The sequence below is a fragment of the Ranitomeya imitator genome, chromosome 7 (assembly GCF_032444005.1).
Source record: "Ranitomeya imitator isolate aRanImi1 chromosome 7, aRanImi1.pri, whole genome shotgun sequence".
NCBI classification, from domain to species: Eukaryota; Metazoa; Chordata; class Amphibia; order Anura; family Dendrobatidae; genus Ranitomeya; species Ranitomeya imitator.
Window position 1 is genome coordinate 14,350,185 of NC_091288.1, and position 16,113 is coordinate 14,366,297.

Here is a 16,113-nt window from a genome sequence, read left to right on the forward strand (position 1 = left end):
TGGGCTGTGCATTATACTATTTAAAGGACTATGGGCTATGCATTATACTATATGGAGGATTATGGGGCACATTATACTGTATGGAGGTCTATGGGGAGTGTATTATACTGTGTGTAGGAATATCGGGTCCCATGACTTCTATGTATGCCCTTTGTGAGTATAATGGTCTATATGCGTGTGATGGCGTATGTGTATGTACAGTGGGGCAAAAAAGTATTTAGTCAGTCAGCAATAGTGCAAGTTCCACCACTTAAAAAGATGAGAGGCATCTGTAATTTACATCATAGGTAGACCTCAACTATGGGAGACAAACTGAGAAAAAAATCCAGAAAATCACATTGTCTGTTTTTTTAACATTTTATTTGCATATTATGGTGGAAAATAAGTATTTGGTCAGAAACAAAATTTCATCTCAATACTTTGTAATATATCCTTTGTTGGCAATGACAGAGGTCAAACGTTTTCTGTAAGTCTTCACAAGGTTGCCACACACTGTTGTTGGTATGTTGGCCCATTCCTCCATGCAGATCTCCTCTAGAGCAGTGATGTTTTTGGCTTTTCACTTGGCAACACGGACTTTCAACTCCCTCCAAAGGTTTTCTATAAGGTTGAGATCTGGAGACTGGCTAGGCCACTCCAGGACCTTGAAATGCTTCTTACGAAGCCACTCCTTTGTTGCCCTGGCGGTGTTCTTTGGATCATTGTCATGTTGAAAGACCCAGCCACGTTTCATCTTCAATGCCCTTGCTGATGGAAGGAGATTTGCACTCAAAATCTCACAATACATGGCCCCATTCATTCTTTCATGTACCCGGATCAGTCGTCCTGGCCCCTTTGCAGAGAAACAGCCCCAAAGCATGATGTTTCCACCACCATGCTTTACAGTAGGTATGGTGTTTGATGGATGCAACTTAGTATTCTTTTTCCTCCAAACACGACAAGTTGTGTTGCTACCAAACAGTTCCAGTTTGGTTTCATCAGACCATAGGACATTCTCCCAAAACTCCTCTGGATCATCCAAATGCTCTCTAGCAAACTTCAGACGGGCCCGGACATGTACTGGCTTAAGCAGTGGGACACGTCTGGCACTGCAGGATCTGAGTCCATGGTGGCGTAGTGTGTTACTTATGGTAGGCCTTGCTACATTGGTCCCAGCTCTCTGCAGTTCATTCACTAGGTCCCCCCGTGTGGTTCTGGGATTTTTGCTCACCGTTCTTGTGATCATTCTGACCCCACGGGGTGGGATTTTGCGTGGAGCCCCAGATCGAGGGAGATTATCAGTGGTCTTGTAAGTCTTCCATTTTCTAATTATTGCTCCCACTGTTGATTTCTTCACTCCAAGCTGGTTGGCTATTGCAGATTCAGTCTTCCCAGCCTGGTGCAGGGCTACAATTTTGTTTCTGGTGTCCTTTGACAGCTCTTTGGTCTTCACCATAGTGGAGTTTGGAGTCAGACTGTTTGAGGGTGTGCACAGGTGTCTTTTTATACTGATAACAAGTTTAAACAGGTGCCATTACTACAGGTAATGAGTGGAGGAAAGAGGAGACTCTTAAAGAAGAAGTTACAGGTCTGTGAGAGCCAGAAATCTTGAGTGTTTGTTTCTGACCAAATACTTATTTTCCACCATAATATGCAAAAAAAATGATAAAAAAACAGACAATGTGATTTTCTGGATTTTTTTTTCTCAGTTTGTCTCCCATAGTTGAGGTCTACCTATGATGTAAATTACAGACGCCTCTCATCTTTTTAAGTGGTGGAACTTGCACTATTGCTGACTGACTAAATACTTTTTTGCCCCACTGTATGTGTGTGTATATATATATATATATGTGTGTGTGTGTGTATATGGGGGAGCGGTCCACATCTTACACCGAGGTGTCTTACTGCCTATATTTACCATATGCAGATCAATAATCGGTTTATAGTGGGTTTAGAAGACGTATCTATAATCAATGGCTGTAGCTTGCCTGCGAGTCTAAGGTAGTCTGAAATATGTTGCATCGGAGATGAAGGCTGCTGCTCCGTCCTCCATGCTTTACATTACTGCTCTGCTTGTTCACATTGAATTCTGTGTTGTTGTTGTTTTTTTAAACTCGTTTTATTGAAGGATTCCACAATATAAGATAACAAACATATGATATCATAACATGGCATCAAAGGAATCCACATCTCAAAATTAAATTGGCATAAATATGACAGAACACCTTCAATAATAAAATATATAAGCAAACAAACAAAACCTAACATTGAGTATAATACATTTTACCAAGCACTGCACTTCCTAATCAACGGGTCTTCAACAAGTGTTTTAAATTCTCATCCAGTCAGGTCACTATAGACATTTGTTAGTTCTCCCACATAGATCATCACATTCCCCACCTAGAATAGGTATACACATCAGGGGGGACTATATCGCGAGACTGAAGAGGCCATAGCGCCAGGGGTCAGGTGCGTCCACGGCGAGTCACACCACCTTTCCCAAATCTTCTGAAACTTCTGAGGACATCCTCTGTATAGTATGTTTTCATAAGGAATAAATAAATAATCTTTATTTTTATATAGCGCTAACATATTCCGCAGCGCTTTACAAGTTGCACAGATTATCATCACTGTCCCCGTTGGGGCTCACATTCTAAACTCCCTATCAGTATGTCTTTGGAATGTGGGAGGAAACCGGAGTACCCGGAGGAAACCCACGCAAACACGGAGAGAACATACAAACTCTTTGCAGATGTTGTCCTTGGTGGGGTTTGAACCCAGGACTCCAGCGCTGCAAGGCTGCTGTGCTAACCACTGCGCCACCGTGCTGCCCAAGGAATTATATCATTCACAAGCTTCTTCTATTGATTAATCGAGGGAGATTTCCCTCCCATCCACCTCAATACTATCGCTTTCCTAGCCAAAAATACAGCCTCCATAAGAAATATTCTATCATGATGGGCCCACATCTCTTCATCCACGGCCCCTAGAATACACAATTCCGGTCCAGATTCGATCGCTATCCCCATTATCCGCTCCAATGTATCTACAACCTCACACCAATATCTCCGTATAATCCTACAGTTCCACATGAGGGGCCAGAAGCCGGCCCCGGATTTTGAATTCTGTGTTTAAGCAGTCAGATTTCTCAAGCCTGATTTTTATTGCGGTAATGATCTGATAGTTATAAGCTACCGAAATTTATCATGAAATTGGTGCACATGGACAGCGAGGAATGACCCCGAATAATGGAACTTGGGAGAAACTCTCATCATTGTAAATCTGGCAGGAGGTAGAAGTAAAAGATGCAGAACTTCTGGTGCTCGTGAGTCTCAGTATAGGCTGTGATAACAGAAATTCATCGTAATCCTCGAGATTTTGTCCGGATGGTGACTTTCCCCTCCTGAGCCATCACTTTTTATAGATTTGCATTGACTTCTTTAAAGGGGTTTTCCACAACTCTGCAGTACAGCTGATAAATGCCTGATTGCTGGGACCCCCAACAATTCGTAGATTGCCCCTGTACCTCTTCACTGCATGGCATTAGTAAGGTGGAGTGTAAAGACGCTCTGTCTCCAGGTCAAAGATGTGCGTTTTTTGCTCTTATTTTCTTCCCGCTGCTCCCAAGTGTCCTTTTTGTTTATTGCACCATGTGGTGCCAGAGTCTTATCATTTAGTGCTAATTCTTATCATTTTTATCAAGCAAGAACTGGATTGTGTCCTCCATCAGTGCACAGAACGTAAGCCGAAAAACCCTCCAGCTCTGCTGCCCGTTACCCGCTCATCATTTTGTATGTAAATCACTATATATACTATATAGCCCCCGACATCCCCCCGTGTGCACGCAGAAGGGACCGCAGTAAACCCCGAGCTCTATGCACACACTTGAGCTATGTTCACATCAGCAAAACTTCTGCGTCTTTTTCTGCAAGTGTCTGCACCAAAATGCACAATAGCAATCTGCTCTTATTACTATGTTTTAGCAGCATTTTTTGTGCGTTTTTCCTTATTTTTAGACATTTTTTGAGCAGATTTGACACAGCAGAGTTTTTTAGTGCATTTTTAGTGCAGCAACACTGGGACTGTGCAGATAAAATCACAATTGCGTTTTTTACATGCATTTATCAGGCTCTCCATAGAAGCCAAAGGAATAAACTCACCAAGAGCAACACGCCTTTTCATAAAATTACATCTATGTTGATTGAACTGATAAACGGCAGCAGATGATTCTGCACAAAAAATGCAGCATTTCCGATATCTGGGAATATGACCATAATTAAGCATCTTGGCCTCTGTATTACCTGGACCCCCGGGGAGTTCTGACCCAAACCAACACCCTGGTAGAGATCTATAGGGGATATCTGGGGAACCACAGAGAGGGGCTGATGATTAAAGCAGCTACCCTACCGCTGTCTGAATCCAGCCTTATAGAGGGGGCTGAGATATTGGGGGCTGTTTATCAGGTTCGGCGGAGGGATTTTCATCCCTGGAAGCATACAGGGGATAGTATCACTATCTTTCTATCATGCCTGTAGCCTCCCTGGAATGAACCTGCTGTTGGTTGTTGCTCTCGGGACAATCTGTTGGCAATTTACAACCAGATCAAAGTCCACGTGACAATCAGATCTCAGAGTACAAGTGACAATTTGTGACCAATTCTTCCAGCTGCAGATCTGCAGGTGACCAGTGAATCCATCAGGACGGAGGAGATTGTGCCCATTATCCAAGTAGGGTCGTAGATAAGTAACGGATCTGACCAGATGCCAAACATCCCATCTCTATGCACTTGAAGTACAGAAAAGCAGCAGTCCCATGTAACACCATTTAAATCCACTAATTACTGTTAATTCTGCAAGTTAAAATTTAAAGCAAAATGACTGCAGTAAGACTGAAATGTAACGTTACAGTGGTCTGCAGCTGTTGGGGAACTACAAGTTCCAGCGTAGAGCTCAATGGCACATGACGGCAGTAACAACACTACACTAGTCTGCAATCTGCAGCTCTGAGCTGGAGGTGAACTACCACTCCCAGCATGACTGCTCACAAGTCTGAAGGTGTAAACACACTTGGTGGGAGTTTCCTGCAGTTCCCAGGCAATATTGGGAGTTGAGTTGTGGTTTCCAAACAGCTGGAGGACCGCCGGTTACTGACTACAGTCTTAAAGCAGCTATTCTACTGAGCAAATGGAGGACCTGCTGATATTTGTAGTGCCACAGCAAAAGAAAAGCAACAGGTAGCCTGCCTATGCCCAGAGTGATATTACATGGCGAGACCGTACAGCTTTACATTGCAGACTCCGTTCTATACTTTGTCAAACTGCAATTAAATCCCAAAATAACCCGTCAGCAGCTAGAAGACCCCTCATCATATAGGAAGAGAGAGTCTCCCCTGTAATTACCCCCTCCCTGGACATCAGCAGAACTATGTGGATGTGCTGCAGATCTGCAGGTTGTTACAATGTAGTCAGTGTGTGCATGGCATCACCTGGATGATGCATAAATCCGGAACATTCCCCGCTGTACGCTGATCCCCATCATGGCTGATCCCATAATCCGGCACCTCTGCCATAAACCTGCCATAAACTGTCCTCAGCTTCTCCCCACATTTCTGCCACCTGTCATGAGCCCAATCTACTGCTCAAAACTGTGCCCAGGTGCTATCTCTGCTATCACCTGGGTAGCGCCAATCTCAACCACATCATTGCCATGGCACCTGTCAGCCTCACACCATCAAACTGTTTAGGATCTTGCCCATGTAAAAAAGTTATCACATGTCACCTATTGGTGCCCACCCTTACCCATGTCACCTGTGCCCACTCATACCCATGTCACCGGTGTCCACCTTTACCCGTCACCTGTGCCCACCCTTACCCATGTCACTTGTGCCCACCCTTACCTGTGCCCACTGTAGCCCATGTCACCGGTGTTAGGATCTCACTCATCTGTATCATCCATAGAAGTCTTCTGTAGCCTAAGCTCCATTCATTGCCCACTTGCCATGATCGCACCACCATATTAGTGTCACCCTCACCTTTGCCAGTCTCAAACTCTTACTTTTTTCCTGAACCCATCCTTACCTGTGATCTTCATCTCCCCACCTGTGCCAATCACATCCCTTCCCTAGTGCTACTATCACTACATCACAAGTGCCACCATTCTCCCTCTCATTGGTCACTTCCGACACATGTGCCCCATGTGTGCCAGCCTCATCCCCTATTTTATGCATTACAATGCAAGTCTTTATTGCCACCCTTCACCTGTCAGTCTCACCGCTTATTTTCTGCTACCATCAGTCTTATATGTGCCAATGTTCTCATCCCAGACCTGTGCCCCTGCCCTGTGCCAATCTGAACCTTCCACATGTGCTCCATCATAACCTAATAAGTGCCAACGTCCCCCCTCCTTGTCACCACCTTACTAGTCTCATCGCCCTCCTACGTGCCATTCTCTATCCACACCTGAGCCAATCTCATAAACCTCCTGTGCTATTCTCCCTCACACCTGCCCAGTCTCATCGCGCTCCTGTGTGCCATTCTCTATCCACACCTGTGCCAGTCTCATCACCCTCCTATGTACCATTCTCCCTCACCTGTGCCAATCTCATCGCCCTCCTGTGTGCCAGTCTCCCTCACACCTGTGCCATTCTCATCGCCCTCATGTGCCATTCTCCCTCACACCTGTGCCATTCTCATCGTCCTTCTATGTGCCATTCTCCCTCACCTGTGCCAATCTCATCGCCATCATATGTGCCATTCTCCCTCATCTGTGCCGGTGTCATCGCCCTCCTATGTGCCATTCTCCTCACCTGTGCCAATCTCATCGCCCTCCTGTGTGCCAGTCTCCTTCACCTGTGCCAATCTCATCGCCCTCCTATGTGCCATTCTCCTCACCTGTGCCACTCTCATCGCCCTCCTGTGTGCCATTCTCCTCACCTGTGCCAATCTCATCACCCTCCTATGTGCCATTCTCTATCTACACCTGTACCAGTCTCATCTTCCTATGTGCCATTCTCTATCTACACCTGTACCAGTCTCATCGCCCTCCTATGTGCCATTCTCTATCTACACCTGTACCAGTCTCATCGCCCTCTTATGTACCATTCTCTATCTACACCTGTACCAGTCTCATCGCCATCTTATGTGCCATTCTCCCTCACCGGTGCCAGTCTCTTCGCCCTCCTCTGTGCCATTCTTTCTCACCTGTACCAGTCTCATCGCCCTCCTATGTGCCATTCTCCCTCACCTGTGCCAGTCTCATTGCCCTCCTATGTGCCATTCTCTATCTACACCTGTACCAGTCTCATCGCCATCTTATGTGCCATTCTCCCTCACCGGTGCCAGTCTCATCGCCCTCTTATGTGCCATTCTCTATCTACACCTGTACCAGTCTCATCGCCCTCTTATGTGCCATTCTCTATCTACACCTGTGCCAGTCTCATCTCCCTCCTATGTGCCATTCTCTATCTACACCTGTGCCCATCTCATCTCCCTCCTATGTGACATTCTTCCTCACCTGTGCCAGTCTCATCTCCTTCCTATGTGCCATTCTCTATCTACACCTGTGCCAGTCTCATCACCCTCCTATGTGCCATTCTCTACACCTGTGCCCGTCTCATCTCCCTCCTATGTGCCATTCTCCCTCACCTGTGCCAGTCTCATCGCCGTCCTATGTGCCATTCTCCCTCACCTGTGCCAGTCTCATCTCCTTCCTATGTGCCATTTTCTATCTACACCTGTGCCAGTCTCATCTCCTTCCTATGTGCCATTCTCTATTTACACCTGTGCCAGTCTCATCCTATGTGCCATTCTCCCCACCTGTGCCTTTCTCTATCCACACCTGTGCCAGTCTCATCGCCCTCCTATGTGCCATTCTCTATCTACACCTGTGCCCGTCTCATCTCCCTCCTATGTGCCATTCTCCCTCACCTGTGCCAGTCTCATCACCGTCCTATGTGCCATTCTCCCTCACCTGTGCCAGTGTCATCCTATGTGCCATTCTCCCGCACACCTGTGCCAGTCTCATCTCCCTCCTATGTGCCATTCTCCCTCACCTGTACCAGTCTCATCCTATGTGCCATTCTCCCTCACCTGTGCCAGTCTCATCTCCTTCCTATGTGCCATTTTCTATCTACACCTGTGCCAGTCTCATCGCCATCCTATGTGCCATTCTCCCCACCTGTGCCATTCTCTATCTACACCTGTGCCCGTCTCATTTCCCTCCTATGTGCCATTCTCCCTCACCGGTGCCAGTCTCATCGCCGTCCTATGTGCCATTCTCCCTCACCTGTGCCAGTCTCATCGCCGTCCTATGTGCCATTCTCCCTCACCTGTGCCAGTCTCATCCTATGTGCCATTCTCCCGCACACCTGTGCCAGTCTCATCTCCCTCCTATGTGCCATTCTCCCTCACCTGTACCAGTCTCATCGCTGTCCTATGTGCCATTCTCTATCTACACCTGTGCCCGTCTCATCTCCCTCCTATGTGCCATTCTCCCTCACTGGTGCCAGTCTCATCGCCGTCCTATGTGCCATTCTCCCTCACCGGTGCCAGTCTCATCGCCGTCCTATGTGCCATTCTCCCTCACCTGTGTCAGTCTCATCTCCTTCCTATGTGCCATTTTCTATCTACACCTGTGCCAGTCTCATCCTATGTGCCATTCTCTATCCACACCTGTGCCAGTCTCATTGCGCTCCTGTGTGCCATTCTCTATATACACCTGTGCCCGTCTCATCTCCCTCCTATGTGCCATTCTCCCTCACCGGTGCCAGTCTCATCGCCGTCCTATGTGCCATTCTCCCTCACCTGTGCCAGTCTCATCCTATGTGCCATTCTCCCGCACATCTGTGCCAGTCTCATCTCCCTCCTATGTGCCATTCTCCCTCACCTGTGCCAGTCTCATCTCCTTCCTATGTGCCATTTTCTATCTACACCTGTGCCAGTCTCATCGCCATCCTATGTGCCATTCTCTATCTACACCTGTGCCAGTCTCATCCTATGTGCCATTCTCCCCACCTGTGCCATTCTCTATCTACACCTGTGCCTGTCTCATCTCCCTCCTATGTGCCATTCTCCCTCACTGGTGCCAGTCTCATCGCCGTCCTATGTGCCATTCTCCCTCACCTGTGCCAGTCTCATCCTATGTGCCATTCTCCCTCACCTGTGCCAGTCTCATCTCCCTCCTATGTGCCATTCCCCCTCACCTGTGCCAGTCTCATCCTATGTGCCATTCTCCCTCACCTGTGCCAGTCTCATCTCCCTCCTATGTGCCATTCCCCCTCACCTGTGCCAGTCTCATCGCCGTCCTATGTGCCATTCTCCCTCACCTGTGCCAGTCTCATCCTATGTGCCATTCTCCCGCACACCTGTGCCAGTCTCATCTCCCTCCTATGTGCCATTCTCCCTCACCTGTGCCAGTCTCATCCTATGTGCCATTCTCCCTCACCTGTGCCAGTCTCATCTCCCTCCTATGTGCCATTCTCTATCCACACCTGTGCCAGTCTCATTGCCCTCCTATGTGCCATTCTCTATCTCCACCTGTGCCAGTCTCATCCTATGTGCCATTCTCTATCTCCACCTGTGCCAGTCTCATCCTATGTGCCATTCTCTATCTCCACCTGTGCCAGTCTCATCCTATGTGCCATTCTTCCTCACCTGTGCCAGTCTCATCGCCCTCCTATGTGCCAGTCTCATCGCCGTCCTATGTGCCATTCTCCCTCACCTGTGCCAGTCTCATCACCCTCCTATGTGCCATTCTCTATCTACACCTGTGCCCGTCTCATCTCCCTTTTATGTGCCATTCTCCCTCACCTGTGCCAGTCTCATCTCCTTCCTATGTGCCATTTTCTATCTAAACCTGTGCCAGTCTCATCCCATGTGCCATTCTTCCTCACCTGTGCCAGTCTCATCGCTGTCCTATGTGCCATTCTCCCTCACCGGTGCCAGTCTCATCCTATGTGCCATTCTCCCGCACACCTGTGCCCTCACCTGGGTCATGAGTCTGTCTGCCCCCGTGTTCTCCTCGTCCTTGAAGATAATGTCCGCGTTGTAGTTGGGGGTGAGCTCCTTGAAGCGCTCCGAGTTGCGGGCGATCTTGCCCTCGTACCGCCCGCTGGCCCCCAGCGTCTTCTCGGGCACATTGGGGCTGAACTGCTTGTAGGAGAGCGGGCTGAGCTTGGCAGGTCTTCGCCTCCTGCCCACCACCCTGCCCGGCCCACAGCCGTGCACCGCCGGGCTCAGGAGCAGCGCAGCGCCGCAGAGCAGCAGCACGAGCAGGGGGGGCAGCTGCATGGGGCGTCCGGTGCTCCCTGGGGCTGCCCTGATCACGGGAGCTCCATCCGCCGCTCCTGCCCCGCAGCGACACTCCCGCTCCTGCGATCTCCGATCAGCGGCGAAGTCTCTGCGTCCGGCGCTAAGTCCAGTGGGTTCCCCAGTGCTGCGCTCCGGGGTCTGCGCTACGGGCTGCTGTGTGCTCCGGGGTCTGCGCTCCTGGTACTGCTCTCCAAGGTCTGCGCTCCGGGGTCTGCGCTCGGTCTGCGCTCCTGGTACTGCGCTCCGGGGTCTGCGCTCCGGGGTCTGCGCTCCTGGTACTGCGCTCCGGGGTCTGCGCTCCGGGGTCTGCGCTCGGTCTGCGCTCCTGGTACTGCGCTCCGGGGTCTGCGCTCCGGGGTCTGCGCTCCGGGGTCTGCGCTCGGTCTGCGCTCCTGGTACTGCGCTCCGGGGTCTGCGCTCCGGGGTCTGCGCTCCTGGTACTGCGCTCCGGGCTGCTGTGCGCTCCTGGTCGGGCTGTGCTCTGCTCTTGTGGCGCTCTGCACTGTCCGCCCGTAATAAATAGTTCAGGCGGTTTGTTTTGGCACCTGGATCACACGGGAGGAGGGGGCGCTCTATATACCGGGGTCTGCGGAGCTCGCACTCACTCTCACGCCCACTGCTCCTCTCACCCGTCACCTATAATAATCCGTGCGGCCGCCGGGTCACCTCTGCAGGGCGGGCGGGGGCTCCAGCATCAGCAGCAGCAAGTCAGCCGGGGGATGTCACTGAACTGTCACCCGAGCTGTCAGTGTGTGCTGCCACATGTGAGCCGAGGAGGGGGCACCTGGTGCAAAACATAACACTGAGGGGGCACCTGGTGCAGAATACATCACTGAGGGGGCACCTGGTGCAGAATACATCACTGAGGGGGCACCTGGGGCAGATTACATCACTGAGGGGGCACCTGGTGCAGAATACACCACTGAAGGGGCACCTGGTGCAGAATATACCACTGTGGGGGCACCTGGTGCAGAATACACCACCGAGGGGGCACCTGGTGCAGAATACACCACCGAGGGGGCACCTGGTGCAGAATACACCACCGAGGGGGCACCTGGTGCAGAATATACCACCGAGGGGGCACCTGGGGCAGAATACACCACCGAGGGGGCACCTGGGGCAGAATACATCACCGAGGGGGCACCTGGTGCAGAATACACCACCGAGGGGGCACCTGGTGCAGAATACACCACCGAGGGGGCACCTGGTGCAGAATATACCACCGAGGGGGCACCTGGTGCAGAATACACCACCGAGGGGGCACCTGGTGCAGAATATACCACCGAGGGGGCACCTGGTGCAGAATACACCACCGAGGAGCCACCTAGTGCAAAACCTACCACTGAGGGGGCACCTGGTGCAGAATACACCACTGTGGGGGCACCTGGTGCAGAATACACCACTGTGGGGGCACCTGGTGCAGAATACACCACTGTGGGGGCACCTGGTGCAGAATATACCACCGAGGTGGCACTTGGTGCAGAATACACCACTGAGCGGGCACCTGGTGCAGAATACACCACTGAGGGGGCACCTGGTGCAGAATACACCACTGAGGGGGCACCTGGTGCAGAATATACCATTGAGGGGGCATTTGGTGCAGAATATACCACTGAGGGGGCATTTGGTGCAGAATATATCACTGAGGGGGCACCTGGGGCAGAATACATCACTGAGAGGGCACCTGGGGCAGAATACATCACTGAGGGGGCACCTGGGGCAGAATACATCACTGAGGGGGAACCTGGGGCAGAATACATCACTGAGGGGACACCTGGGGCAGAATACATCACCGAGGGGGCACCTGGTGCAGAATACACCACCGAGGGGGCACCTGGTGCAGAATACACCACCGAGGGGGCACCTGGTGCAGAATATACCACCGAGGGGGCACCTGGTGCAGAATACACCACCGAGGGGGCACCTGGTGCAGAATATACCACCGAGGGGGCACCTGGTGCAGAATACACCACCGAGGAGCCACCTAGTGCAAAACCTACCACTGAGGGGGCACCTGGTGCAGAATACACCACTGTGGGGGCACCTGGTGCAGAATACACCACTGTGGGGGCACCTGGTGCAGAATACACCACTGTGGGGGCACCTGGTGCAGAATATACCACCGAGGTGGCACTTGGTGCAGAATACACCACTGAGCGGGCACCTGGTGCAGAATACACCACTGAGGGGGCACCTGGTGCAGAATACACCACTGAGGGGGCACCTGGTGCAGAATATACCATTGAGGGGGCATTTGGTGCAGAATATACCACTGAGGGGGCATTTGGTGCAGAATATATCACTGAGGGGGCACCTGGGGCAGAATACATCACTGAGAGGGCACCTGGGGCAGAATACATCACTGAGGGGGCACCTGGGGCAGAATACATCACTGAGGGGGAACCTGGGGCAGAATACATCACTGAGGGGACACCTGGGGCAGAATACATCACTGAGGGGGCACCTGGGGCAGAATACACCACTGAGGGGGCACCTGGTGCAGAATACATGATTGAGGGGGCACCTGGTGCAAAACCTACCACCGAGGGGGCACCTGGTGCAGAATATACCACCGAGGGGGCACCTGGTGCAGAATACACCACTGAGGGGGCATCTGGTGCAGAATACACCACTGAGGGGGCACCTGGTGCAGAATATACCACCGAGGGGGCACCTGGTGCAGAATACACCACTGAGGGGGCACCTGGTGCAGAATACACCACTGAGGGGGCACCTGGTGCAGAATACACCACTGAGGGGGCACCTGGTGCAGAATACACCACTGAGGGGGCACCTGGTGCAGAATACTCCACTGAGGGGGCACCTGGTGCAGAATACACCACTGAGGGGGCACCTGGTGCAGAATACACCACTGAGGGGGCACCTGGTGCAAAACCTACCACTGAGGGGGCACCTGGTGCAGAATATACCACTGTGGGGGAACCTGGGGCAGAATACATCACTGAGGGGACACCTGGGGCAGAATACATCACTGAGGGGGCACCTGGGGCAGAATACACCACTGAGGGGGCACCTGGTGCAGAATACATGATTGAGGGGGCACCTGGTGCAAAACCTACCACCGAGGGGGCACCTGGTGCAGAATATACCACCGAGGGGGCACCTGGTGCAGAATACACCACTGAGGGGGCATCTGGTGCAGAATACACCACTGAGGGGGCACCTGGTGCAGAATACACCACTGAGGGGGCACCTGGTGCAGAATACACCACTGAGGGGGCACCTGGTGCAGAATACACCACTGAGGGGGCACCTGGTGCAAAACCTACCACTGAGGGGGCACCTGGTGCAGAATATACCACTGTGGGGGCACCTGGTGCAGAATACACCACTGAGGGGGCACTTGGTGCAGAATACAACACTGAGGGGGCACCTGGTGCAGAATACAACACGGAGGGGGCACCTGGTGCAGAATATACCACCGAGGGGGCACCTGGTGCAGAATACATCCCCGAGGGGGCACCTGGTGCAGAATACACCACTGAGGGGGCACCTGGTGCAGAATACAACACTGTGGGGGAACCTGGTGCAGAATATACCACTGAAGGGGGCACCTAGTGCAGAATATACCACTGATGGGGCACCTGGTGCAAAACATAATACTGAGGGGGCACCTGGTGCAGAATATACTACTGAGTGGAGGCAACTAGTGCAAAACAACACTGAGGAGGCACCTAGTGCAGAATATACCACTGAGGGGGCATCTGGTGCAGAATATACCACTGAGGGGGCACCTGGTGCAGAATATACCACTGAGGGGGCACCTGGTGCAGAATATACCACTGAGGGGGCATTTGGTGCAGAATATACCACTGAGGGGGCACCTGGTGCAGAATATACCACTGAGGGGACACCTGGTGCAGAATATACCACTGATACATGATATCACTGAGGGGGCACATGGTGGAGGATTTACCACTGATACATGATATCACTGAGGGGGCTCCTGGTGCAGGATTTACCACTGATGCATGATATCACTGAGGGGGCACATGGTGGAGGATTTACCACTGATGCATGATATCACTGAGGGGGCACATGGTGGAGGATTTACCACTGATACATGATATCACTGAGGGGGCTCCTGGTGCAGGATTTACCACTGATACATTATATCACTGAGGGGGCACATGGTGGAGGATTTACCACTGATACATTATATCACTGAGGGGGCTCCTGGTGCAGGACATACCACTGATACATTACATCACTGAGGGGGCACATGGTGGAGGATTTACCACTGATACATGATATCACTGAGGGGGCTCCTGGTGGAGGATTTACCACTGATGCATGATATCACTGAGGGGGCTCCTGGTGGAGGATTTACCACTGATGCATGATATCACTGAGGGGGCACATGGTGCAGGATTTACCACTGATACATTATATCACTGAGGGGGCACCTGGTGCAGGATTTACCACTGATACATTACATTATTGAGGGGGCTCCTGGTGCAGGACATACCACGTATACTTTGCATTACTGCGGGGCATCTTGGCCTTTCTTTTACAATAAAGGATCTTGTAATAAGAATAAACTCTACAATTGGATGTGTTTAGAAAAATATTCCTTTCCCGAGATCTACTATATAATTGTCTAAGGGCCACTTCCGTCTTTCTGTCTGTCCCAGATATTCATTGGTCGCGGCCTCTGTCTGTCATGGAATCCAAGTCGCTGATTGGTCGTTGCAAAACGCCCATGACCAATCAGCGACGGCCACAGTCCGGCGGCAAAATTGCTGCTCCTTCCTCCCCGCAGTCAGTGCCCGCTCCGTACTCCCCTCCAGTCAGCCCTCACACAGGGTTAATGGCAGCATTAATGGACCGCGGTGTAACGCACTCCGGTTACGCAGCTATTAACCCTGTGTGACCAATTTTTTACTATTCATGCTGCGTATGCAGCATCAATAGTAAAACGATCTGATGTTAAAAATAATAATAAAAAACAAGGTTATTCTCACCCTCCGACGTCGCCCGCTGTCCTCGGCAGTGCAAGCAGCAGGTTCCGGTTCCAAAGATGCTATGCGAGAACGACCTTCCATGACGTCACGGTCATGTGACCACGACATCATCACAGGTCCTGCGCTCATACCAACCCTGGGACCGGAAGCTGCCGCCTGCACCGTACACAGGCGCCAGGACTTCAATGGGCCCTCGGAAGGTGAGTATATGTTTATTTTTTATTTTAAGTCTTTTTTTAACCTGTTACATACGTGACTGGCCAATATACTACGTGGCTGGGAAATATACTACGTGTCTGGGCAATATATTGCGTGACTGGTCAGTATACTACGTGACTGGGCAATATACTACGTGGCTGGGAAATATACTACGTCACTGGACAATATACTACGTGGCTGGGCAATATACTACGTGGCTGGGCAATATACTACATGACTGGGCAATATAGTACGTGACTGGGCAATATACTACGTGACTGGGCAATATACTACGTGACTGGGCAATATACTACGTGGCTGGGCAATATACTACGTGGCTGGGCAATATACTACGTGGTTGGGCAATATACTACGTGGTTGGGCAATATACTACGTGGCTGGGCAATATACTACGTGGCTGGGCAATATACTACATGACTGGGCAATATAGTACGTGACTGGGCAATATACTACGTGGCTGGGCAATATACTACGTGACTGGGCAATATACTACGTGACTGGGCAATATACTACGTGACTGGGCAATATAGTACGTGACTGGGCAATATAGTACGTGGCTGGGCAATATACTACGTGGCTGGTCAATATACTACGTGGTTGGGCAATATACTACGTGACTGGGCA

The 16,113-nt window shown here is 51.0% G+C and overlaps 1 protein-coding gene and 1 long non-coding RNA gene across 3 annotated transcripts in view; one reads left to right on the forward strand and one right to left on the reverse strand.

The window, feature by feature from the left end:
• IHH (Indian hedgehog signaling molecule) overlaps positions 1 to 11,019 on the reverse strand; it is an 82,445-nt gene extending 71,426 nt beyond the window's left edge. Inside the window, exon 1 of one of the 2 annotated variants that reach the window (XM_069732751.1) lies at positions 9,962 to 10,915. In XM_069732751.1, the coding sequence (XP_069588852.1) occupies positions 9,962 to 10,264 (303 nt within the window). In that variant the 5' untranslated portion in view covers positions 10,265 to 10,915. Of the gene's footprint in view, positions 1 to 9,961 lie in introns of both variants that reach the window. The other variant, XM_069732752.1, reaches the window with a different exon arrangement.
• LOC138644417 (uncharacterized) overlaps positions 1 to 16,113 on the forward strand; it is a 301,511-nt gene that overhangs the window by 154,432 nt on the left and 130,966 nt on the right. The gene's annotated exons all lie outside the window — the stretch shown is intronic.